At 41.7% G+C, this 24,632-nt stretch overlaps 1 protein-coding gene across 1 annotated transcript; it reads left to right on the plus strand.

Annotated features, from left to right (window-relative positions):
• Positions 1-1,173: 1,173 nt before the first annotated feature.
• On the plus strand, positions 1,174-15,645 carry GORASP2 (golgi reassembly stacking protein 2). The gene is made up of 10 exons (XM_002198554.7): positions 1,174-1,327; positions 9,445-9,525; positions 10,255-10,458; positions 10,938-11,024; positions 11,472-11,602; positions 12,202-12,334; positions 12,454-12,577; positions 12,938-13,024; positions 13,893-13,988; positions 14,666-15,645. Exons 1-10 carry the CDS (start codon positions 1,265-1,267, stop codon positions 14,983-14,985), a joined length of 1,326 nt encoding a protein of 441 aa, XP_002198590.1. The 5' UTR covers positions 1,174-1,264; the 3' UTR covers positions 14,986-15,645.
• The last annotated feature ends 8,987 nt before the right edge of the window (positions 15,646-24,632 follow it).

The following is a 24,632-nucleotide window of genomic DNA, read 5'->3' on the forward strand; positions in this document are numbered from 1 at the left end:
AGTCACAGTAACAAATTTCTCATACTATACTCAGAGCACAGAAATTCTTGAAAAGTATAGCTTATTTCTGTATTATTCATTTTGCCTTCTTACTTTGCATTGCAATTTCTGGATATCCTAGAGTTGATTTCTTCGTGTATTGATGAGGAGAGACACTATGTAGGGAGCTAAACATGCCTGAACTGGCGTGCAGGTGGAGAACAGAACTGGCCATGCCTGACGACAGTGCCCGGAGAAACACTGCCTGTCTGCTCCCGTGGAAACAGCTGAGCACAGTGAGGTGGTTAAGGGTGGAAAGGGGTTGGTCACCTCTGCAGGCAGCACTGGGGTCAATCCCAAGCACAGTGAACAGAAGCTTTTAGTACTAAGCAGTGAAGCACTATGAAAATACAGTGGGAAATGAGTCCAAAAGAAGTGAAGAAGGTTAATCTGAATATCCTTTCCATACTCCATTTAACACTGTGTTGCACTTCATTAATAAATCATGTTTCTGCATCACTAAAAGACCGGCGACAGCAGCGTTCCTTAAAGAGGTCACCTCTCTGGAGGTCTGCGGGATCGGAGCCAGGACGCACTGGTCTGCATGGGCAAGCTGTGAAACAAAGAACTGTCGGAGAGGGAAGACGTGAACACGAGATTCCTGGTGCTCCCTGATGCCCACCGCCCGCCTCCTCCGGCTGCACGAGGCGTCCCGCCGGCTCGGGGCAGGATCCCGCAGCCCGCGGCCCCAGCACGTTCCTGCTGCTGCTGCCGCGTGTCGCGACAGCGTCGGCAGCGAGGATCGGCCCCGTTACCGCGCTGAGGTTTGCGGTGCGTGCCTGAAACGGGTTCATCCAAGATCCGGCCCTTGGGCAGCATTTCTCACTTCTCCGTACCGGTGCGGGGCTCCTCGCGCTTCAGCTCCAGCTCCCGGACGGGCTCTTGCGCTCCCGGCCCGGCCTCGCACGGGGAGCGGCGCTCGGAGCTCCAGAGAGCTGTGGAGTAGAGAAGGCAGCGTAGGTTACCGCCTGCCAGCTTTGTGCCCTGTGCACACACGTACCGTGGCTAATTCGTGCGGCTAACACGGACCAGCACCTCACTGCCCGCCTGGCACCCTCGGGTGCCCCCGCCCCGCTCGTGGCACCGCCGCACTCGGCCGCCAGGGGGCGGACCGGCTGCAGACGGGAGCGCGCGGCCCTGGCCCCTCGCGGCCGCCGTAGGGCCCGCCCGGCGCCGGGCGGGGCAGCGCGCGGTGCCACGTCCCCGTCGCGGTGCGGTGGCGGCCATGGGCGCCTCGCAGAGCATCGACATCCCCGGCGGCGGCACCGAGGGCTACCACGTCCTAAGGGTAAGGGCGGCGCCGCCCGGCGGAGCGCCCCGGGCACTCGGGGCCTGTCCCGCCGTGGGGCCGCGCTGGAGCTGCCCGGGGAGGCCCCGGGACGCGCTGGGGCAGCGGGGCCGCCGGGGCTGCGCCGTAGCTCCGGGGAGCGGCGAGGTGCGCCGGGCCGCGCTGCCGCTCTCGGACTGGGGGAGTCTGGAGGAAGAATTGGTGCAGGATAAACAAATGCCCGGGCCGGGTCGTGCCGCCAGGCTGTGCCTCCGTGTGGGCAGGCCGGCGGGCTGGCGCACGGAAGGCCGGGCGGCCTCTCCTCCGGCAGGCGCTGCTCGCTCCCCAGCCCGCGAGTCTGGCCCCGAGTGCTCCAGGACGGCGCGTCGGGCTTGTCCTGCTCGCTGCACCACGGACTGGAGCGGAGCGGGTGTCGGACCGAGGGGTTCGCATGACAGCACACCTGAGGGCTGCAGCGCCAGTGAAAGTGCTGGTTTTCATAGGTACACTGGTTTTGTTCACATTGTGGCCACAAAACTTTGTATGCGAAATACAAAACACCTTATTAGGCTGCATTGCTGAGGTTTTGTGCACAGCCCTTTGGAAGCCCTTTTGCTTTCAGTGAGCAGAAGCGCTCGCAGAGGACTGTGAGGCACTGGGGTACCGGGGCTTTGCCCGGTGCCTCTGCAGCCGGTGTGAGTGCGCTCACTCCGGGTACCGTGCCGGGCTACTGGGTTTGTTGGAATTGGAGCCTTTTGGATAAGTTCTCTGTTTTTGAGAAGCACGTACTGATGTTCTAATCAAATCCATACATTCTGTTAAAACTTATGTATGGACTAAAGTTACAGTGGATTTTTTTCCTCCTTTTTAATATAAAAGTCCAGTGTTACTAATTTATGTTAGTCCACTTAGTTTTCTACATTTCCCCCATAGAAATTATCGTGCAGGTTGGTAAAACTGGCAGACTTTTAAAATTTTTTTAGCGTAGTACAATGTAAATTTCATTAACGTTTTACTTTGGAGACTTGTAAAACCAGAATGTACTTTGCATTTAGAGTATCACTTACATCAGATTTATGAGTTCCTACTGTTTGATTAAAGCACGTTAAAAAGTTGAGATTAATCTCTTTTATGAAGTAGAATCTACTCCTTTTTTCTTGTAATCTTGCTTGGATCTGCCTTTTGTTTTCATTTAGGAACTTTTTTGTTGTAATGGTTTTGCTATGACCCAAAATTGCAGCATTTGATTGCCAGTCTTTATAAGTGTAATTGAGAGGTGCATATTATAGGAGGTGATTTCCAAGGGGACATTCTTATTTATATTAAATGTAGGAAAGGACCTGCCTGCTGTCTTTAAATGACTGATATCTCTATTTTTCCACTGCCTTGTCTTACTGATATCCTGAGATGCCACAATAATGAGCAATTACTATTTGTCTGTGGACAGGCATCTTAAACTGCATCATAATCCCAGCCTAACAGTTATAATTTGGGGTGTTTTTATTGAAATGCACGTGGCATGCATGAATATGACTAGAATTTCCCTCTGTAGTTTTTCCAAGTTGAATTTTCCAGTTGCCATTCTGTAGTAAGTTTGTTACAGACAGCTTTGGGCTTGCACTGTTAGAGAAGCTCTGCAAGTGCTCTGCCTGCATGGACTGACCTTCAGTAGAACTTGAAGTCAAGCAAAAGTGCTTTTTCATTCTAATTTACTCTCAAGTACATTTTCCTTCTGAGCTCAGTACTTTAATGAAGTAAATGAGAATGGTAGAAGGAAAACAGCAGTAGTCTTCCAGTGTTACCGATCTGATTCAAGATCAGATTTCTTTGATAACACCAAACTTCTGTAAATAATGTAAAGTGGTTGTTTAAAAGATTTCATAACTGTGGGAAAATTAGAGAAATGTCAGAAAAATTTTTCAATTACTGGAAGAAATTATTTGGGTAAGGCAGATAAATGAAAATATGTGTTAAATAGCCATGAAACAAAGAGTTTACATTGTTCAGTGTGACTGTAGGAGTCAAGTACAAGTTGCTAGAGGGATGAGCAGACTGAGACTGTTGCAAGTGAAAGGTTTTTTACAGTGAGACTTTCAGACTGTACATGCTGTCTCCCCACAAAACTAGTAAAAAGTCTCTCTCTCTGAACACTTCAAACATGAACAGAAATATATGCAGCAAGTGAACACTACCGTAATTAATTTTCGATGTAAGATTTGCAGATTACTTAATTCCTTTGGCTACTTCTGCTGATATTCAGTGCGATGATGCTTTCATTGTGAGCTTTATCAGCAATGCAGTTGGAACAGGAATTAGGAACCCTCCAGGGCTGAGGCATTGTCAAAGTAAAACAATTTAATCATATGCATACTTGACAGCAGAAGTTGCTCTGGGTTGTATTGTTGGTGTTCTAGACATTAAAATGTAGGTGGTTTTTTTTTGTTTTGTTTTGTTTTTGTGGGTTTTGGGAATTTTTTAAGAGGGAGAAAGCTGCCAAGTGTTCTGTTGCCCAAGTCTCTTCATAAGTAGACCTAGTAATGAGTCATTTGTTTGAAGCAGTTCCCAAGTCTCATTTAACATAAGGTGTGTGGCTGATTAGACCAACTGGCTGACTCTGTGTATTGCTCAGTATGTCTTTGTTTCTGTTCTTCAAAACAGAATGAAGGAAAATTTTGAGTAATTTTCTTGCTCAGCAGTGTGAAACTGCTGTAGTTTTCCCAGGCTGATGTAGTGACCTGACAGTTTCTTCAGCTAGTAGATGATGTCACAACATCCCAATGGCTGGGGGCAAAGTGATTGGAAAGTGACCCAGTGGGAAAGGTCCAAGGCTGAACATGAGCCAGTATAGCCAGGTGGCCAAGGCCAGTGGCATCCTGGGCTGTATCAGGAATAATGTGGCCAACAGGGCCAGGACAGTGATTGTCCTCCTGTACTGGGCACTGGTGAGGTCACACCTCAATTGCTGTGTCCCATTCGGGGCTCCTGTACAAGACAGACCTTGAAGACTCTGGAACAGGTCCAGAGCAGCTCTGGAGCACAGCTGCAGAGCTGTGAGAGGCAGCTGGGGGTGTTTAGCCTGGAGAAAAGGAGCTCTGGAGAGACCTCATGGCTCTCCATGGCTCCAGGGCAGGAGCTGTGCAGAGAGGGTGCAGCGAAGTGGGGTCAGCCTCTTCTCTTAGGTAACAGGTCATGAAACAAGAGGAAATAGCCTCAAGGTACACCAGGAGAGATTTAGAGACTGGATTTTAGGAAAACTTTCTTCATCAAGAGGATGACCAGCTATTGGAATAGGCTGTCCAGGGAAGTGGTTTAATCACTATCCTTGAAAACATTCAGAACACCTGTAGATGTGGCCTTTGAGTTAGATTTAATGGTGAACTTGGCAGTGCTGGGTTACTGGTTGGACTCCATGATCATAAAGGTCTTTTCCAAACTAAATTGTTGTAAGAGTCTATGTAAGAATTCTTATGTGTGAGAAATTTGTATGCTGCCTTGTTATGTGGTGTTCTCCCTAAAAGATACTGAGCAGCAGTGCCCAAAGTTTAGATTTCCCACTCTTGTTTGTGTGCTTCAGTTTGATTTAATAGTGATACAAACATGTTGCGTGAAAGTGGTCTTTTAAGGGACGTTCACATTTTTAAAGCTTAAGTTAAATTCTCTGTGCTAAAATAAAAGGTTATCTACATAGATAGAATCTGTTTTCTTAACAAAAATTTACACAGCTTTTTCTTTTGAAAACTGTGTTTCATCAAGAAATTAAATTCAGTTATACAATGTAATGTATTAAAATAACTGACAGAAATCAAAGAGATTCTACAGATCTAACAGGAATTACTTATATATGATACAAAATGAAATTTTACTGCCACTTATGGAGTGGATGGAAGAACTACAAAAAAACCTTCCAGTATTTCTTTGCTAATAAAGTAGAATACTGAGAAGAGTTTCTTATCTGGGGAAAGAAGAAAGCCTTGGAAGCTGTGTATTTAATGCTTGAAGCTAAGTTTCTGAAAGTTTAAAAACTAGCATAAGGTAGCTGACTTTCAGAAGTGGTCAGAACTTTAATCTGCCTCTGAAAAATACACCTTTCAGTGCCTAATTTCATTTGCAGTTGCACTGCTATCTTGGGGCTTTCGGTTGTGACCACTGTGCTGCTGAGCAGACTTCTTAAAATAGATAATGTGCAATGTATAATGTGTAGGCATAGAATGATAGTGTTTGGAACAGCAAAGAAAAACTTCATGTATTTACCAGGAAAGTTTTTTCAGTACTGCAAATTAAAATTGGCGTATTGACCTTGAAATCTTTTCCCTGTTTAATTCTTGGCAGTGAATTAAAAGTGAAATCAGTATGTGATCTATGTACTCAGCAGCCCTACTGTCACCTTGGTGAGAAACTCAAATCCTGCAGCACTGTGTGGGGCCCTTTTCTGTCCTCTGATATTCAGCATTTGATAGAGGATCTCTTAATTTGCTCTTAAAAAGCTCTGGCATTGCATTGCCACAGCTTCTTTGTATTTTCTGTGCCATTGTTGTCTCTATTGTTAGAAAATCATGGTATTTGCCCATATGGGTATTTCTCGTATTTCTGACTCGTATTTCTGAAATAACAGCTGGCTTTGAGAGACTCGGGCTTCCCAAGCTGCTGCGGATGGTATCTTGCCTGCAGTAGCACCTGTTGTATATGATATTACTTGCTTATTTCTCAGCAATTATTCAATTACAAAGGCAAGTTACTAAATACCTACTTGGGGCACCCAGCAAAGCTGCATAAAGCCAAATTGCTCAGGAGGCACAGAGTTTATGTATGTATCCATGGAAACTTTATTATCTCTGACCTTAATAGAGGTGGAATAATTTGTGTCCTTGTATTTTCTAAGGTCCCTGTTTATCCTTTGTTGCTGTAGCTCCTGGAAGAGAATCCTGGCCACAGAGCTTGGAGCAGAGAGCTGTGTTGTGCATTTGGCACTGTGTGGTGGTGGTGAATTGGGCAGGTAGTGACTGACAGTACGATGGTGTGACAAAATCTGCATGGGCTCAGTGCGATTGCTGTGCAGGGCTGAGCGTTTCACTTCTTTAAGGAGGAGACTTTTCATGTGGAATGAACTCGGAATTTCTGGGTGGCATTTCTAGGACTGCCAGGTGTAGAGATGCTTTTCTATCAGTGAAGGTAGGCCAGGGAAATAGGAAACATTGTGACAACCTGTGCGTGGCAGGATGACAGAAGGGATGCGCATACCTGCTTCTGAGGCGTGATTGACACAAATATAAGGGTTTGATTTCTTTCAGCTACGTCTTCCTCGTAGTTTTTACTTGCCCACTTAGAAACAAACCATGCAGAGGTGATCAGAATTCTGATGGGTTTGGGGCGAGGAGTTCAACATCTGAAGATACTTTCTGCAAACTAATCATTTGGAACTTGGAAACTCTCTCAGTCCCTTCATCAGTTTGGGGCAGAACAGAGATTGGTATTTAAGTTAATTATTTATTAATTAATTATTTATCCATCACAGGTGTCAGTGAGCTTGACATTGATGGATGCTGAACATACGTAGTTCTCATTTATTGTATGTACTCCATCTCATTTCAAAAAGTTGCTCTATTGAATACTGGCCACTCTTGGGTCACAGTGTTCAGGATGTAATCTCTTGGAGGTCTTTAGGGAGGGATAGTGTCAGGATGCAGGGGCATGGTTGTGATTTTGGCATGGTTTGGTTTTTTATTTCAGAGAAGTTCGTTTAGAAATAGAGGAAAGTCTCTGAATGAGGTGGAGTCTGGCCTTTCATAATTTCAAGGCTATGACATATATCCAGTCCCAAAAATCTGATGTGTTATGCTGCATGTACTGATTTTTAGTGCTGAGGTTTAACTAACACATGTTACGTCTTTAAAACTGTTTTTCCAGAAAGTCCTGAAACCATCTGCTGATTTAATTTTGGTATAAAGCCTGCGTGTCAGGTTCATTAAAAACACAAACTGTTAAGTTCCTGTTAAGTATGACCTATGCAATAGATGGTGGAATAAGAGAGAGAGAGGTTATTATTTTCATGTCACCTCTCTAAACTGAGGGAAGAACAATAAACAGTGTAAACTCATCCTACAATCACTATTCAAACCCAGGATAGGAGAGGATGTTTTGAATTTTTCGATTACAAGAGAAACTGCAAATCTGAGAATACCATTATGGATCATGTCTATAGGAAAGGAAAGTGTTTTAATTCTCCTTTCACAAAACTGCTTAGCCTCTCTTTGGCAGGCAGGTCTCAAGTATTCAACATAGTAAGTAAATGCTTTGTACATTGGGGAGAAGAATTCATATAGAGAATTTTAGCCTCTCTGTGGCTTTTCTCCTAAGCTAAAATTTCTGTTTGTGGAGGCTGTCCACAACCATACGTTATTGCAAGTTTGAATATCTACAGTTAAATGAGCTCTAGAAACAGTTCACAAATGCCAAAGCCATATCCACAATGTGCTGGGAGTTTCTGTGCAGCTGGAGCCAGGGTGTCTGCCCCATGCAGCTTAGCTTTTACTTTTACCTTATTACCTGGTGCACAGTTTGGTGTCTGATCTCTGGTTGTTCTTGGTGAGAGGCACTTGGAATAGACAGGTTGAGTAAGTAACATGGAGGCAGTAGTTTGGATCTAGTTAGAGGGACTGCAGGATATTTGGTGACTGGGAGATGTGGTTCCATATACTTAATATTTGGAGAGGGAGAATACCTGTACCCCAGCTGTGGAATTATTTCCAAGGAGCATACAGACATCTCGAAGAGACACCTTTACAGACACACTTCAAGTCCTAGTTAGAAATTATAAATGTGGACTTTAGGGATGTTATTGTTGCCTCAGTGATTGGTATTACTTTGGGATGTTGTTGATTTCATACTTTGTTTGCTGTTTTACAAATCTTAGACAGCAATCAATGTGTGTGTGGTGTGATTCTGGAATTACTAATTCCAGACTTAGGTTATGTGATTAATGTTCTAAGCTTTGGGCATCTGTTGCCCACAAGTAATCTGAGTTTTTTCCAAGCTCTGATTTTCTGAACGTGTTAGGCAGAGATAAATAAACTCCTAGAAGAACAGTTTTATTAGTAATCAAGCACTTTTAAAATTCCATGTTAGAATATTTTGTTCTAGATGAGTCATATTAAGAAAATTCAGTTCCTGCAGAATCTGGCCAGTATTGAACAATCAAATACATTTTTACCACTTCTGTCAGGTAGAATAATATGTAATGTAAGGAACCACACTGTAAAGGGTAATGTTTTTTAAATCTTTTTGGAAAGTGATTGTAGTACATTAAAGAAAAAGCCAGTAGTTAAAATGAATCAGCTTCCTCTCAGAAAGTGTCCTTGCCAAAAAAGCTGTAGGAAAAATCTGACAGCCATGTTAGAGTTAACTTTTCATTGTCAACAATGCAAGCAATAGTGAAAAAATAATATTGGCAAAATGTCTCTCAGTGACTCCGTTTGGAATTAAAAGCGTACTTTTAGCTTCTGGCAGCAGTGTGTATCCAACACTTAGGCGTTGTCTTAGTGGAGTGGTTGAATTATTTGAGCTGCCATGGCTGCAAAGTTGCATGTCTCTTTTGCTGCAACTTGAAGGTGTGTTAATGAAATCATTGGTTGTACAGATGCCCTCTGTGTCTCAAGAATGTCACCAGGTGATGTTTAATCATGAGATAACAACCTGTGCTTGTAGATGTGACTCTCCTATTCCTTTAGTAAGCATAAGATAAAAAGCAAGATCCAATGTTGGTACTACTGTGGAAAGATAGTACTTTTTAACCAACCTTTTCAGAATTCATTAACCTTGTCCATTTGGTATAATCCCCTTTCTTGAAACAAATACTTACAACTTATCTGATACAACTGTTAAGCACTGCTTTTCCCAGGAAGTGGCTACTGCAGTGTCATTCCTCAATTTATAAATTACTTATTCTTTTGAAATCTATTTTATTTTTTTAAGGGAGAGATTTTTTTGTTCTATAGATGACATGATTATATTTGAATATTTAAAAATTATACATACAAACATTAGTAGCTTCTAGAACTACAGTTGGCAAAAGCAGAAATATGATTCTAATCTATGAATCAGCATTGGAACACTTTTACTAAATTCCTGTTTAACTTTGTTAGGTACAAGAAAACTCACCAGGGCATAGAGCTGGATTGGAGCCATTCTTTGATTTTATAGTGTCCATTAATGGTTCAAGATTGGTAAGTGTGTTGCTATTTTATAACTTTTAATATGAACAATGTGTTGAGAATCTGATACTTATAGGTAAACCAATGAATTTGTTTTATATAAAATATATAAAATAGTTCTTCTTACTTTAAAATGAGGAAGGCAAACTACATCAGGAATTTATTTCCTTCACCCTATAGGAACAGTTCTATTGAATTTAGCTGGAGGGTAATACAGACATGCTCTGTGCAGGCATCTGCACCAAGACAGAATTGCCTGCTGATCCACCTCTCATGGCTTATGCTAGTGCCCTCCTAGTTCTGTTTGCTTCCATGAGAACTCAGAAACTTCACATAGTCCAAACAGGTTGAAAGGCTGCTGTCAGAGCTGTTGGCCGGGCAGGAGGCATGGGGGGAGCTTTCAAGCAGAGCCATCATCAAACAACAGACCATCAGAGCAGTGGAACAAACCAGCTGTGGGAAGCTCTGTGCCGGTATGCCTGGATTCAAGAAAGCCTCTGAGCCAACTGAAGTGTTTTCACTTCAGGCCTTGGAAAGTATGACCTGTTACTGTGAAGTCCCAGGGGTTTTCTGGAGTTGTATTCTAGAATTGTGAAGGGACTGGAAACTTGTTCCAAAGCAGCTGTTAATACATTTTGTGGTCATGTGCAGTGTTAGCACATTTGGAATTCAAGTGTTGCTGTAGAACTGAATGCTTGTTCTGTCAAACACTGACCCAAGCTCTTCTTTAAACATTTGCAGAATAAAGACAATGACACTCTCAAGGACCTGCTGAAAGCAAATGTTGAAAAACCTGTAAAAATGCTTGTGTACAGTAGCAAAACACTGGAACTGAGAGAAACATCTGTAACCCCCAGCAACATGTGGGGTGGGCAGGGCCTGCTGGGAGTAAGCATTCGCTTCTGCAGCTTTGATGGGGCTAATGAAAATGTCTGGCACGTCTTGGTACGTATGGACTTGGAAGTGTTCTCGTTACTGGTGTTTCTGTCTCTGTTGAAAAGTAACTTGCATGGCATGTAGCTAACAAGTCATGAGATCAATCTGGTCTCGTTGATCAAACTGGCTTTGATTGATTATGGGTTTGGGAAGACTTTTGAACCTTCTTTGGGCCTTCTGTCAGGTTTTGAGAAATCTCTGCAAATTAATTTCCCACACAAATGGGAAATTTGTGTATTTGTGACTATATTGTCAAGTCTTGTATTTAAATGAAGGGTTTGTACAATAGTCAGAGATACTGTATTTGGTACAACACCAGAAACCATATGGAAAGGGACTCCCATAGAGCCAGTGTTTCATTAGTTCATTACTCTGTTGAAAACTTGACCAGTTTGTGTGATGCAGAGCTTGTGTGAAGTGCGTATCTGTCCCTTCTGCTATACCCTGACACTTACATAGTGTTTTGTAACCCTACGTCTTAAAACTAGGAAGTGGAGCCGAATTCTCCTGCTGCATTAGCTGGACTTAGACCTTATAGTGACTATATCATTGGAGCAGATACTGTCATGAATGAGGTAAGTATAAAAAATAAGGTCTTTATTTTTTAAAAACTAAAAACCCAGGGCAGGGTTTGAAACATACCTGACTCTGTCTCTGTTCAGTGTGAATGGAAATCAGATGCAAAGAGGAAGGAGCTCTGGCATGGTGTCTCATCTTAAAGGCAATCCTGGAAATAAGAACTGCTTTTAAATGTCTTCATGAAGTCAGATACAAACTTTTGTATTCTAAAATTAATATTTTGGATAGCAGATCTGAAATCTGGGTTGTGCCATGTCTTCTGAATTGTGCCAGCAAAACACATTTTAAAGTTGGCCTTTTGATAAAACGGCAGCACTGCAGAAACTGCAACATGTGGCTGTTACCAGAGTCTATTACAGAAAGTCAGGACTAGGATGATTGATCTAATGCCAAATGATAAAATAAGGACAAGAAAGCCCTTACTCATTTTTATCTTTTTGCAGTCTGAAGATCTCTTTTCCCTTATTGAAACACATGAAGCAAAGCCGTTAAAACTTTATGTGTACAACACAGACACAGATAATTGTCGGGAAGTGGTGATTACTCCAAATTCTGCCTGGGGTGGAGAAGGCAGGTAAGGAGACAATGTGTTACAGCGGGATGGGGCAACTTTCTTATAGCACCAGCCTGAAAACTGCTGGGTTTAAGTTTTCTACAAAGACAAGGAAAGAGTGTTATTATATCAAAAGTGTTTCTGCTCTAATAAATTATATATTTACTTGAAATTCAGACACACACTTACTAATGAGAGGGGTATATATCAGTAAATTTGCTAGTGCAAAAGTACATAAAGTGCAATAGTTCTTTCTGCATTAAATTCCAAATAGTCATTAGCTTGTGGTATATCCTTGAAGTACTGTGAGTAGCCAGAACACAGCACTACTGTGTTGTAACAACTGTGAGTTGAATTCCAAGCTGTATACCTGCTTGGTTTAAATAATAATGAATTTTATTTTGTGCTGAGGATTTATTGCTGGAGCTACAGAATTTCCTTTCAGTTGTTTTGTATTGATTATTTTTCCATGGAAAGTGAGGCAATGGGGGGCAGGAGGGGAAGGTTGTAAATCATTTACCTTGCAACTTGTTGGTGTCTTGAGTTGTTGATGTGTTGCTTGCTATAGTCTGTAGTTGTAAAGTCACTTACCTGACTTTAAAATCTTCATATTTTAAAAGCCTAGGATGTGGCATTGGTTATGGATATTTGCATAGGATACCTACTCGCCCATTTGAAGAAGGAAAGAAAATTTCTCTCCCAGGGCAATTGCCTAGTGCGTCTCTCAGTCCCCTCAAAGATGGTTTCACAGAGGTAAGTTGGGGTCCTTCAGCTTGATAAAAATGGATGATGATGTTTACTGCTTTTCTACCTCTCTTGGTTCATGTAGAAACAAACCCTAATGATGCACCTTTCTTTTCTCTTTCAATAAGGTTCAGCTATCATCAGTTAATCCCTCAGCCACCCTCCCTCCAGGGTCAGCAGGCCTTGAGCAGAGTCTTTCAGGACTTTCTATTAGCTCACCTTCAACTACTGTCAGTAATGTTCTCAGCACAGGTTGGTATTGTAGGGAGCTGACCTAAAGTGTATGGCTTTTCTGACTTTCTTGTTCTCAACGATGTTTCCAATTAATTGAATGGAAGGCAGAAGAGAGAATAAAACTTTCTCCTAAATTTTTCTCAACAAAAAAGATTAATGTACTGGATTTGTGCCTTACTTGCTCACAAAATAGTTGCAAAGAACTTCTATTAAAAATGTCATGTGTATTACTTAGAATACTATTTGGCTTATCAGCATTTTAATGTTAAGGCAAATAGTAATTCTTCTGTAAGCAATTATTTATTTATACTCCTTAGGGAAAGAAGATGAAGTATTGTGTGCTTAAAATCAATGTTGTTTCCCTGTGTACCCCACCAGGTGTTCCAACAGTTCCATTATTACCACCACAAGTCAGTCAGTCCCTTACCTCTGTGCCACCAGTTAACCCAGCAACTACATTACCGGGTGAGTTGCTAAAGTTTCTTAAAACATTTCTGTAAGAAAAATCTTACAGGACAAGGGAAGAGAGCTGCCTTTTCCACTGCTTTTTGGAGAAGGTATAACTCCATACAACTTAAGCATTTAATGTAAGATTTCTCTCTATACAACCTGTGCAGTGTAAAGAGCTATTTTTCTTGGAGTATGGTCACAGCGTGTCTGCAGCAGAGAGGAGTGACTTGGCACAAGAGTTACAAGTTTACCTGTTAGGGTTCCCTGCACAGTGGATGCAGTATTCAGGATTTCTCAGGAAGGTTTTGCTTTGCTAGTTGCAACATTTTAGGAAACCCATTTTTAAATACTCAGCTTGATCACTATTCCTAGTATAAATACAGGGCTAACAATATAGAATTTATGTTGCAGTTACTGTTTCTGAATTATATAGGAATTTAAACAGGTATAATATAAGTAAGAGCCTTTCTACAATGTGGTTGTTTCCTGATAATAATGAACATTTCAAACACTGCTGTTTCATTATTGCCCTTGTTTGCCACTCTAATTGGGAATGGAGAACTTCTGGTATAGTGCTGTGGTGAAACAACTGCCTTTGTTGAAAGCTGAACTTGGAATGCAAACCTTTTCATTCTGAAATAATATTCTGCTTTCCTCAGAAAAATCTGAAAGGTTTGGGATTATTTATTTGCTAGTTCAGATTTCCTGCAGTAGGTATCTGTTCTCACTGTGCAACTTAAAAGCTGAAATTCAGGTGAATTTGCGTTCTTCCATGTAAAAATTATAATCAAGATAAAGCACATTTTAAATTATCAGCAAGATCTAAGAAATAGAAAAAGACAATTTTAAATTTTCAGCTGTAACTGTTCCCCTCTTCTCTTAGGTCTGATGCCATTACCAGCAGGTCTTCCTAACCTGACTGATCTGTCCAAACTTAATTTGCCTGCACCACAGATTGTTCCAGAAATTATACAGCCTGGTATGTGCTTCTGCAAACTCTTAATTAGAGTTATCCATGACAGTCTAATTTAGACCCATCTGGGGGAGTCCTGAAGGGGATAAACTAAGTGCTTGCCTGAGATGGGAGTGGATGTTAGTGCCCAGATCAGGTAGATGGGGAATATGTATTTAGATAAACTAATTTTAAACCTGTGTCTGTGTTTAGATGTTTAATTTTTTTATTACCCGATTTATATCTCAGAAGAGATTGTGCCAAAAGTGAAAGTATATTGGTTTTGGGTAAAAGAAAATATGAAGTGTTTCTTTGTAAGATATATGAGGAGATTGGAGCTCCCTGAACTGAATGCCAGAATTGTTAACTAATATTAGATTCAATTCAGCAAAACTGCTGAAGGTGCTCATGGAGCAAGCAAAAAGGTACTGGAAGCTTGTTTGGAATATGGTTTTTGTTAACTTCTTGTTTCTGGCAGTTTCAGTGAAGGCCAGAAAAACCTAATCATCACTGTTAATGCATTAAATACCTAGTCTTCTGGGGAGGTACAAGCAACCTTGAATTTATTCTGATTCTTCAATTCTGAAATCTGAAAAGTGTCAGGCTTGAAATGAGCCTGCTGAGTCAGTGCTGCACAACCACCATTTGAGCTGTGTGTGGTGTGCAGCAGCTCATGCCTTTTTCCCCCCCTTTTTTCTCTTTAGGTTTGCAACCCCTTCCTCCCTTGCCGCCTCTGCATCTAATGGGAATAACGCCTCTATCAGTGCCACCCAAGTGTGTTCCTATGCTTCCTTTGGTCACAGAGGCATCTACAGTGCCTACAGATTTGCTTCCCTCTATTACTCCAGCTGGAAGCTTTTCCATCAACCCTGGCACTACTGAAAATGTAGAGGAGACGTCTGCACTCACCTTGGATAGTGCTACTTCAACTTCCAGGGCAACTATTGTTGACAGATCAAATGAATCCTCTGCAGCTAATGAAAAAACAACTGGAATCACAGATACACAAGCTTCTGAATCATAACTCCAGATCACACTGTTGGATTGGCTTGGTATTTATTTAGCCATGGGATACATATTTGAAAAGCAAGTTATCATTAATTTCATACTAGTTTGTACTTAATCTTTAGAAGTCCTGTAAATAATATGAAGAACTTTATGTTACCAAAAAAAAAGTCAAGGTCGTAAATAAAGTTCCACTGCCAAACTCTGAGGTGTATGTTTTTAACATAGGCCCTGCTAGGCTTGTCCTTGCTTATAATTAGCAATTTTTGCTTCTGACAGAAATGAAGCAGGTCCTGCGTGTGACATTTACGTACCATAGTTCTTGTTCTTTGCAAGTATCTTGTTTCTACAGTGGGGATGAGAATTTTTAGTCTGAGTTGTGAATTTTAACGCTGCAAAACTTCCACCTAAAGATATTTCTGTTAAAACTGCTGAGTGGCCTGTTAACTGACATGTTGTTATTCAGCTTGTACACAAATCTTTATCTTTAAGCTCTGGAGAGATGCTCAAGCCATGTTTCGTGACCACTGCTGCGTTGTTTCATACGCCCACTGTAAAATGGCATTTGGAAGGGAATACATGGAATGTTAAATGTAGCACACAATTTGGCACTTCATGACTACTGTAAGATGAATTAATGGATTAAGCATACATATAGCAATAAATTCCTGGAATTTTATTCTTTGTGTGACAAAATAGCACTTTTTAAAAAATTCTTTAAGTCTCATTTAACTTCTTAGTTTAGCTCTCTGTATCACAGATCTGTGAAAGAGCCCCCTTCCTGAGGAATGGGTCCAGGAAGGAATGCCAGACATCTTAATGGCAGGCAGGAGCAGCACTTGTGGTTAAATCCATTGCAGCAATGAGTCACTAAATCTGCCTGCATATGATTCTTACTTGGCTTTTTAAATTCATATTAGGACTAAAATTGCAGATTAACTGTAGATTATATACTTGTAGAAACTGTTATGTGCAGTGTACTCCAGGTGATAGAATTTGCTTTTGTTATCAGGTACAGGTGATGTGGAAAACTCTTCTGTACCACTCCAGTCCTTCTGTATTACTGGGATTTCATTTATATGTGGTTGCTACAGGCATATGCAAATTTACACATATCATCAGCAGGCTGGAGCTGAAGTCTGTCTCAACAGCTGTGTAATTAATTTTGACAGTGTAGCTTGCCTGAGCAGTGTTTAGAACAGTAGTTGCTTCTGACTTCTGATCATAATGATAATGTCTCAAATAATTTGTTCAAATGGAAGCCTTATCTAATACCTGTTGTCCTGTCTATCACCTAAGTATTTGTCTTTCCTCTGCCCCACTGCTGCACATTTCACATCATCTGTTATGGCAAAAGCCCATGTCAAACACAGACCCCCCAAATACTATTTCATACTGTAAGCAGTTTCTTTTCTCAGCTGCTTGGAGTGTGAAATTCCTCTGCCTTGCTAAGTAGGGCACTTGCTGTTTCTCAGAATGTATTTTTATTTACCTTTGTAAATCCAGTGTCGTATACCTCAGAATTAAACCTTGACATAAGAAGAAGGATGTTCCCTCTTTTCTTTCCTCTAACAAAGAAAGCAGTTGGTATCAAGCTTCATTGAGCCACACAGGTCTAACAGCCTTTCCTGCAACTTTGTTCCAACACACTTCCAACGCAAAAGAGTAAAAATATATTTATCATAAACCAAATTTAGAGCAGTTGCTGATTGTAATCAGATGTTTTTAACTACAGTTCTTGGGTAGATGTTTTTGTTCTTGAACAGAAGTGTTCACTGGAATGATTCTGCAATCTTTGATAGGTCTTGCACACTTGTCTCTAGTAGCAGACAAAAGAAGAAAGATGCTTAGTCTGAAGTTTAACATTTCTGATAGCTATTTTAAGTCCCTTGTTGCTGACTATATATCCAGCCTTTTGACAACTACAAGAGCAGTGGAAGTAAGGCAGTGTTACCATCAGCAATTCTACTGAAGAAAATGCAGCTTCAGATTTGGAGATGATTCATTGGTGCAGATTGGAGCTGTAATCTCTCAGCTATAAAGTCATAAACATTGCAAAGTTGAACACTTACTACTTAAAATGAAAACACAGGCCTTGAAGTCATACTGTTGTACTCTGTCCCTCTTTTTCTAATTCCCCAACCTGATGTGATGAAATTGTACCTTAATCCTTCTAAGGGTCTCTTAATGACTTGATTTTCCCACCAAAAAGAGAGAGTAAGGAGGAATAGGAACTTAAGATACACCAAAGGACTGACAGCTGATATAACCTTATTTTCATGAGTTCATATATTCAGCTGTTAAGGAACAAGTTAGGAACACACACATTAGTTTTATTTAAAGCATTAACACATGGAGTTCTTTAACAAGTCCTGACAGCAGATGAAAATAGATGTACCGTGAACATCCCTAACCTTGCATGTAATTACAAATTATTTACACATGTATGACCTTCTCTAAAATGAATACGGTAACTTCCTGCTCCACCAAAAGCTGGTCTGGGGGCTGTGTTCACTGGCAGCTGGATTTGTTGTGAGGACAGGGTTGCCTCCACAACCAAGTGAGCATTGCTGAAGAAGTGCCTTCTGCAATTTGGTGCTATGCTGCTGCTCCAAGAAACAGCTACTTGGGGGGAGGGGAGGACGTCAGAAGGTGGGGTCTGAGCCTCTGAAAGCCATCTTTTTAATCCGGTCCACATCAAACCTCGCAGTTGGCGCTCCCTTCGTTCCCGGGAAAAAGCTGCGCGGGGCCACGAGATGGCGTGCACCCGTTTCTTTTGGCTGAATGTACAGGCTAAGGCTCAGCAACGAGGGTGGCTGGTTCCTGCCCCCCCGCCAGCAGCAACTGCAGTCAAATGGATGCCAGCTGGATGCAGAATGATGGCGCTGGGGAACTGTAAAACCAACTGATCTGAAGGCAGAAATGGGCTGAGCTTAAGCTATTTCCAAATTTCAGAGTTTTGTTGGCAGTTTGCTGACTAAGTCAAGCTAACCATGGGATCAGGTGAAAGTTTGAAGAAAGCAAATCCTTACAGGCAGGGACTTGTTTGAGATACTGTAATGCTGAATGAGAAGCCTGGCTAATAGTTCCAACCTCTCTGTGATCCAAGTGTTGATTATGGAATTAAGTTGAAGGGGGCAAGATAAGGATCAGGGATGTTTGATTGTGGCACTGTGTCTTCTCTGATTATACACAGTCTTTGTCTGTACTAGTTAAACAAGTGTTCACAATCACTCTGTAGCATGAAAGTCTAGTTGGCACCAAGCTCAGATTTTTTGGTTCTGCACTTGGACTTAGACACTTAGAATCTGTTTCATTTTAGATGTGAATCCTGTCATGTTAGGCAAGAATTAGACTACAGAAGTGTTTATTCATTTTTAAGTGTCTGTGGTTCATTACTCATTCTTGTAATCCTACTCTGTACATCCTTCATGGTAGTACCAAGGTTTTATAAATATATATTTGTGTAGTCCAGCACAGTGTCTTGCACTGTGCTGTGCCTCCTTGTAAAAACCTGTGTAGGTCAGAAGATTAAAATCTTCAAACAGATTTCCCTGTAATATCCATGGAGAAACTGGGTTTTTTAAGCTGCAGTGAGAACCAATACCTGCCATAGCACAGTTGAAAGTTAAACACCTAAAGAGCAAGAATTAATCTCAAAATAAACCAAAACCAAATCCACAGCCTCAATCAAACAGAAAACTTAATTTAGCTCATGTGAATCTCCAGCACTTCTGCCCTGCAGCCCTGGCAAAAGAGTTACAGGATAGTAATCTGCTATTTTATGGAACATCTAAGAGATTTGCAGACGGTGGCTAGAAGCTATTGAGCTGAGCCAGGAACAAACACCTCTTTTTCCTGAAACCTCAATTCATGTTTCTCATTAGGCCAGTGTGCAGTTAGCAATTCAGAATTTTACTTGGGTAGGTGACTGGTACTTCTTAGGAGCAGCCTGTGCACATGATTTCAGTTTAGTAACAAAGTTCTGGATTTATGCATGTGAAACTGCATCAAGACTTAAGAGTTCAAAGGCTAGAATGTGGCATGTGAGGATCTGCTTTGGGTGAAAGGGGTGAGGTGGTGTACCTGATTTTGTTACTTTACTCACAGCAGGAGAATGCAGTCTCTGTCCACTGGCCACATGCTTGCCTCTCTGCTGCCCTTCTTGCACCTGGAAAGGAAGAAATCCGTCCCTAGGAGGAGGCTGCAAACATTACTCTGCACTGACAAGATGACTGTGACCCTATCAAATAATCATATTCTCAGCCTTGAAACTTTAGTCCTACAGGATCAAAAGCTATGTTTCATCCTTCATTGTGCAATGTAAAGTTTTTACTTTCTCTGGACTACTTCCTTTGTGAGGTTCACAGTTAATCCATCTTAAAAGCTGCATTCCAGCATTGCTCAGTTCACCCACAAGAGACAGCTTCAACAACCACAGAGGTCAGGCTCACCTTGGGCAACCAGGAAAGCCTATTCTGCCAACAAAAGAACGTTTTAACAACAGTCCTCTTGTCTGAGAGCTGTTTGCTCTGCCAGCAAATGGTTGCACATTCACATACTTTGTTCATGGCCCCTGCAGATTAAGTGAGCTATGAGACCCCAACAGAAGCGGAAAACATGGGAAACGTGAGTGAACTCAAGCTGCAAAACCCATAGTCAGCATAGTTATGTAAGAAAAGCCTGCAGTGGATGATTATAGTATTAGCAAAAGCAATGTAGAGCTTTGTGTTTGATGAGGGGCACTGGTGGTAATGGGACTCACTGAGGGGACCTTCTGATGTGCAGAAAGGACATTATACCACTGCCCAGGTCCTGCTTCCTGAACACATCTTTTCCCACCCCTCAGAGCTCATCTGCAAACATCCTCTGCTGGCAGCTTTCAAGAACAAACAGTTCATTTCAGTGATCTTGCTCCTAAATGAATGAGGGAGACAAATAGCCAATCTTCAGCAAACCCCACTACATTCTCAGCTGCCATAATAGAAACAGCTTCCATTTCTTGGTACTGTACAGAGAAAGCAGACAGACACTTCAATAGCTAAGACTTCTCAGTGACCATTTTGCTGCCATCTCACTCTTATCTTTCAAGCTGATTTTCCCTGAAATTCTGTTTAGTGTCTTTTCAAAATCATCTTTAAAATCAAACTGAAGATTTTAAACCTCCCATCCAAGCCTTTCAAAGTACCTACCCATTGCATGGGCTTGGAGTTGTGCACATACCATAAGCAGTGCTTACACACATGAAAGAAAGAATTGGGGAACTGAAGATGGCTCAGAGGAATAGTGCAACTTCATTAAGAAACATCAGAACTTATAAACAAAAGTTGCAATTTTTGCAAACAGCAGCTCAGTATTAACTGAGTCATCAGTTAAGTATTATCAACTGTGATGCTAAAAAGTAGAACTGTAAGAAAATATATGAATAGCTATTTCACAATACTGCTTATGCCCTCAGGTAAATAAATATATGTTCACATGAAGCAGGGAACAGAAAAAGTGTAGTCTCAGGCAGTGACACTGCTTTAATAAGGCTCAGAAGTCTGACAGTAGGAGATGTTTTTGTAAATATAGACAGTACTTGGGTAAATCCTTTAAGAGAGCAATTACAACTTCTAAAAAAAAAAAAAAAGAAAACAACTGGAAGCATTTTTATTGCCAAATAACATGCCTAGAAATGACTGAATTTGTGAAACAGTTACCTTTGCTTCAAAGCTGCATTTTTATTTGAAACAGGTTTCTTAGGTATCTTACCAGTAATACCTTTTCAGAGAGAAGACAAAAAAGCCCCACAACCCAAAACCACACTTGTCTGGGCACTAACTGTTTAATAATGAAATGCAATCTACTGTTCCTAACCCAGTTCCTGACTGTTTTCATTCCTGACTACTAAGAGTAACAAAAATAATGTACCTATGGATTGTATTGTGCTTCAGAATATTTTTAGCCTAAAAGTATGCATCAAAAAGGAATAGAAAAACTTGGAAGAATTCAGGGTAAAATATTAAGGACCGTGGGGAGCTGAACCAAATATTTTTCAAACACTTCTTGGAAGCTGCCATATGTCACTCACATGCAAGCATACTCATGCATCCTTACCTGCAGATATGCACTGCTGGAGTTCAATATAGGCTGCTCCCCAGTCCCTCAGTTTGCAGAAGGACTTGTGTCAGCCTTCACTCCTGTCTCCACAATGCCTACTTGGCACTCTACAAACCTGCCTCTGACAACTCAACACCCTCTTTCACTAAGTACATTACTAGCTCCTGCTCTAAAGACTTGCTGCCTTGGTTGCTGTTCTAACCAGCACTACGGAGGTCATACTTCAAGATAAAGCCTGAAGGCCTCTCAGATTCTTGTCCACTTTATAATCTTACTCCCCTTTTTCTCTCTTCACCTTACTCTACATGTCATTTGTAGATTGGACCTTGTAGTATGATTCAGGCAAGCTACAATGGGTTGCCAAAAACACAGGGGAATTTCTTGTGGTGTATAGGAGGAGAGATGGTCAAAGAGAGCTGTTAAAGGAGACAGGCTGTCTTCTCACTAATCACTCCATTTGGCACTCTGCTTGGCTACTCTGTGGAGCAGAGGGGTCATACTCTCACCTCTTGTGGGAGATTCCTCATTTACCATCCTTGTACAAGGAGTGCCCATGCACTTTTAAGTGCTCCTCCTTGGAACTCCCAAGAAAGAAGTTGCAACCCACATGCAGTGCCTGGCATGCTCTACACACTCTGCTCACCACCCACCCAGCCCCAGCCTGGGCTCACCTCAGCCCTGCAGCTTCGGTGGAAGATGTGGGCTGGCCTGAGAGAGGATCAGAAGTCAGTCATTGGGAAAGAGGCGCTGTCCCACGCCTGCCACCTGAGACAGCACCCCTGTCTCTGAAGAGCAGGTCAGCCTCTGGAAGCAGCTTGCTCCACCCACACCGTTATGCATGCTGGAAGAGAGGCACCACACTCCCTTTAAGGAGAATTCTTCAAGAAAAGTATTAAATGAAAATTATTGTTACTGGGGTTGAACTTCAACAACCTTTACAGCTGATTGTGATGCTGAGCAAAGCTCATGAGCACAGCGCAGCTCCAAGTGCAAGGTCTTTGCTTCTGTCCCCATTTGCTGTGCAAGCAGAATATTGGCTGTTTTAACAGAAGATGCACTTCACTAGAGAAGGCTGCTTGATGAGTCCTGTACATATCTCCTTATAAAGACTAGAAATGTGCTTTCTGAAAGAAATACAGTATTTAAATTGATTAGGCAAATAATAAATAATGCCCCAGCCTCCTGTCTGCAGCAGTCTGAGTGTTGGGCATATGGCACCTTTCCAGACCACATGGTGGCCAATGAGGCAGACCTGGTGATTATTATTTCACCCACCTTTAGCAGGAAATAAAACATCTGTTTAATCCTGACAGTGGGACTCCCCTGCAGTTAACTTAAGATGGTTCAGAAGGAATATAATTGAAAAATATGCTTGAGGCAGCAGAAAGCAGTGATAAGACTTCTCAATTTTTCAAAGTCTTCAGTCTCTGAAACTTTGCGAATCATGGGATTTTTTGTGGCTGTAGACAGTCAGGAGCTTTGTTTGACAGCTTAGTCAGAAAGAAATCCTGCTTTTGAAAAAGGGCATCTTTTCAGCAGGAGTCAGTAGACAAGAGGCTGTGGCTCTGGACTGCTCACAAGTGGAGCAGCTGTACTTGCTGCTGATCTCAATTCTGGTTACCAATGGTGTTTTCTCAATGCTGTTCAACCACAAGGCAGCATGAAGAGCTTGAACACTTGGACTGTTAACACTTGGACTGTGAAAAAGCAGCAAGAGCAGACATGCCATTCTGTGAAATACATAAGCAGGTGAAGGTATTTTTGGGGTGCAGAACAACTTCTAAAATTATGCGTTCCCCTGGAAAGTTAAACTGGGTATTACTATCAGTAAGTAGCCAGAGGGCTGACTGAATAGCCTAGCTAGGCAATGATGAACAGGAAGTACAGCTGTAAATCTCCCCTTGTGGAACAGCAAACAGGGCACTAAGACAGTCTCCAAAAGAGAGAGGGGTATTTAAGAGGGTGACATAGTCAGAGTGGTCCAGTGAAACTGAGCAAAGGGAAATTGAGACCAAATGTTCATAACAATTCCTATGTCTCAGATTAATCTGCATAGCAGTCTTAGCAGGGAAGTGTTCAAATCCCCTTCCAGAAAAGGACAGAACAAAGTCTTGGGTTCAGCAACCCAAAGGATAAGTCTGTGCTGAATTATTGGACTATGATGAAAAACATTTGTTGTTTTTGTGGGATTCATCTCACTCGATCCTCTTCCTATCCAGCAGAGCTTACTCACAGACACTGAACTTGTTTGGCTCAGTGGGTGGACAGGCATTTGGGTAGTGGCGACCACTCTGGAGGAAGGAGGGTTTGAAGAATCTTTACAGGCAGTCACTGGGAACAGATTCCAGCTGGCTGCAAGTACTCCCACTAGGATGTGATGCACAGCAAAGTCTCATGCTCCTGAGCACCCCTGTCAGCAGATAACCACAAGCACCCTGGCAGGCATGGCAGCACTGAAATGTACAGGCATAGTCATTGTTGTGCTACCCGTCGGGAAACAGCTGATTTTGCTGCAGTTTGAAACAACAGATGTGGCTTAAACCCTAAAGAAAAAAAAAAAAAAAAAAAAAAAAAAAAAAAAAAAAAAAAGGTATCAATTTGAGACATAATTAAAAGGAGCCTGAATCCAACCAAAGACAAAACTGAAAAGCAAAAATGGAACTTTGGTAATCTGACTTTGCCTATTGCACCTACTTCTTTACTGACTTTGACTAGCTAAAAAAAAATAATTTAAGCCCCTGGAGCTGCAGGTAGCTGTTGTCCTTTGCTCAGAAGTATAATCAGCTATTGGTACAGAGCTGAAACAGAGGCTGCTGTTCTGGTTATGGGCTCAGAGCTACTAGTGGTGGATTATATACCTACAACTATTAAAACTATTACTATATTTTGTTTCCCTCACTGAAAAGGGTGAACTTTTCTTCCCCATTATGGACTTTGTAAAATTGTGTGAATTTATTTCAAGGGTACACTGCACAAAGATTGCCTTGCTTGACTGTTGGCTACATGTTCACAGGTGTCTTTGCTGTCAGTTATCAATGCTATCAAGAAAGCAGCATCCCTTAAAAGGCTTCCAACTGAATTTTAGCTCTAGGCCACATACTTTCTCTCTGCAGGGTAGCTTTTACCATCTAATCTCACTAGAACAAGAAGGCTTTAAAACTAGGAAGAAATGAATGAGAAACATCAGTGATACCAATTAAATACCAAATGAAGATAAGTCCCTCTGTCTCATTAGCACTGTTTAATTATGCTTGGCTTTAAATTCTAAAGATAGTTCATACAAATTTACAAGGGCAAGTGTTTGCTTCCCCTGTTATAATCCTCTTCACATCTAATACTCCTCTCTCCTATGAGAGCAACAGTTTCAAGGACCTGTCTGCTTGAGTCATAAATAGAAAAGGTGCTGACACTTCAGCCCTTGCAAGCGAAAAATGTTGGTTAAGCAATGGCTTATGTTTTATATTTGCACTGCTGTGAGAGCCCAGAGGTCTCAAGTGACTTCTCAGCTTCCTGTGCTGGGTCTGTGTGTACATGTGGAGAGAGTGCCTTCTACAGGTTTCTATA

Source organism: Taeniopygia guttata, chromosome 7 (assembly GCF_048771995.1).
Source record: "Taeniopygia guttata chromosome 7, bTaeGut7.mat, whole genome shotgun sequence".
NCBI lineage: Eukaryota > Metazoa > Chordata > Aves > Passeriformes > Estrildidae > Taeniopygia > Taeniopygia guttata.

What these genes read in the sequence shown, in the direction of transcription:
- GORASP2 (XM_002198554.7), top strand. Translation starts at nt 1,265, where the DNA reads ATGGGCGCCTCGCAGAGCATCGACATCCCCGGCGGCGGCACCGAGGGC. An exon ending in AGGGCTACCACGTCCTAAGG is followed by an intron (nt 1,328 to 9,444) that starts GTAAGGGCGGCG and finishes TAACTTTGTTAG; the next exon opens with GTACAAGAAAACTCACCAGG. An exon ending in TCAAAGATGGTTTCACAGAG is followed by an intron (nt 12,335 to 12,453) that starts GTAAGTTGGGGT and finishes TCTTTCAATAAG; the next exon opens with GTTCAGCTATCATCAGTTAA.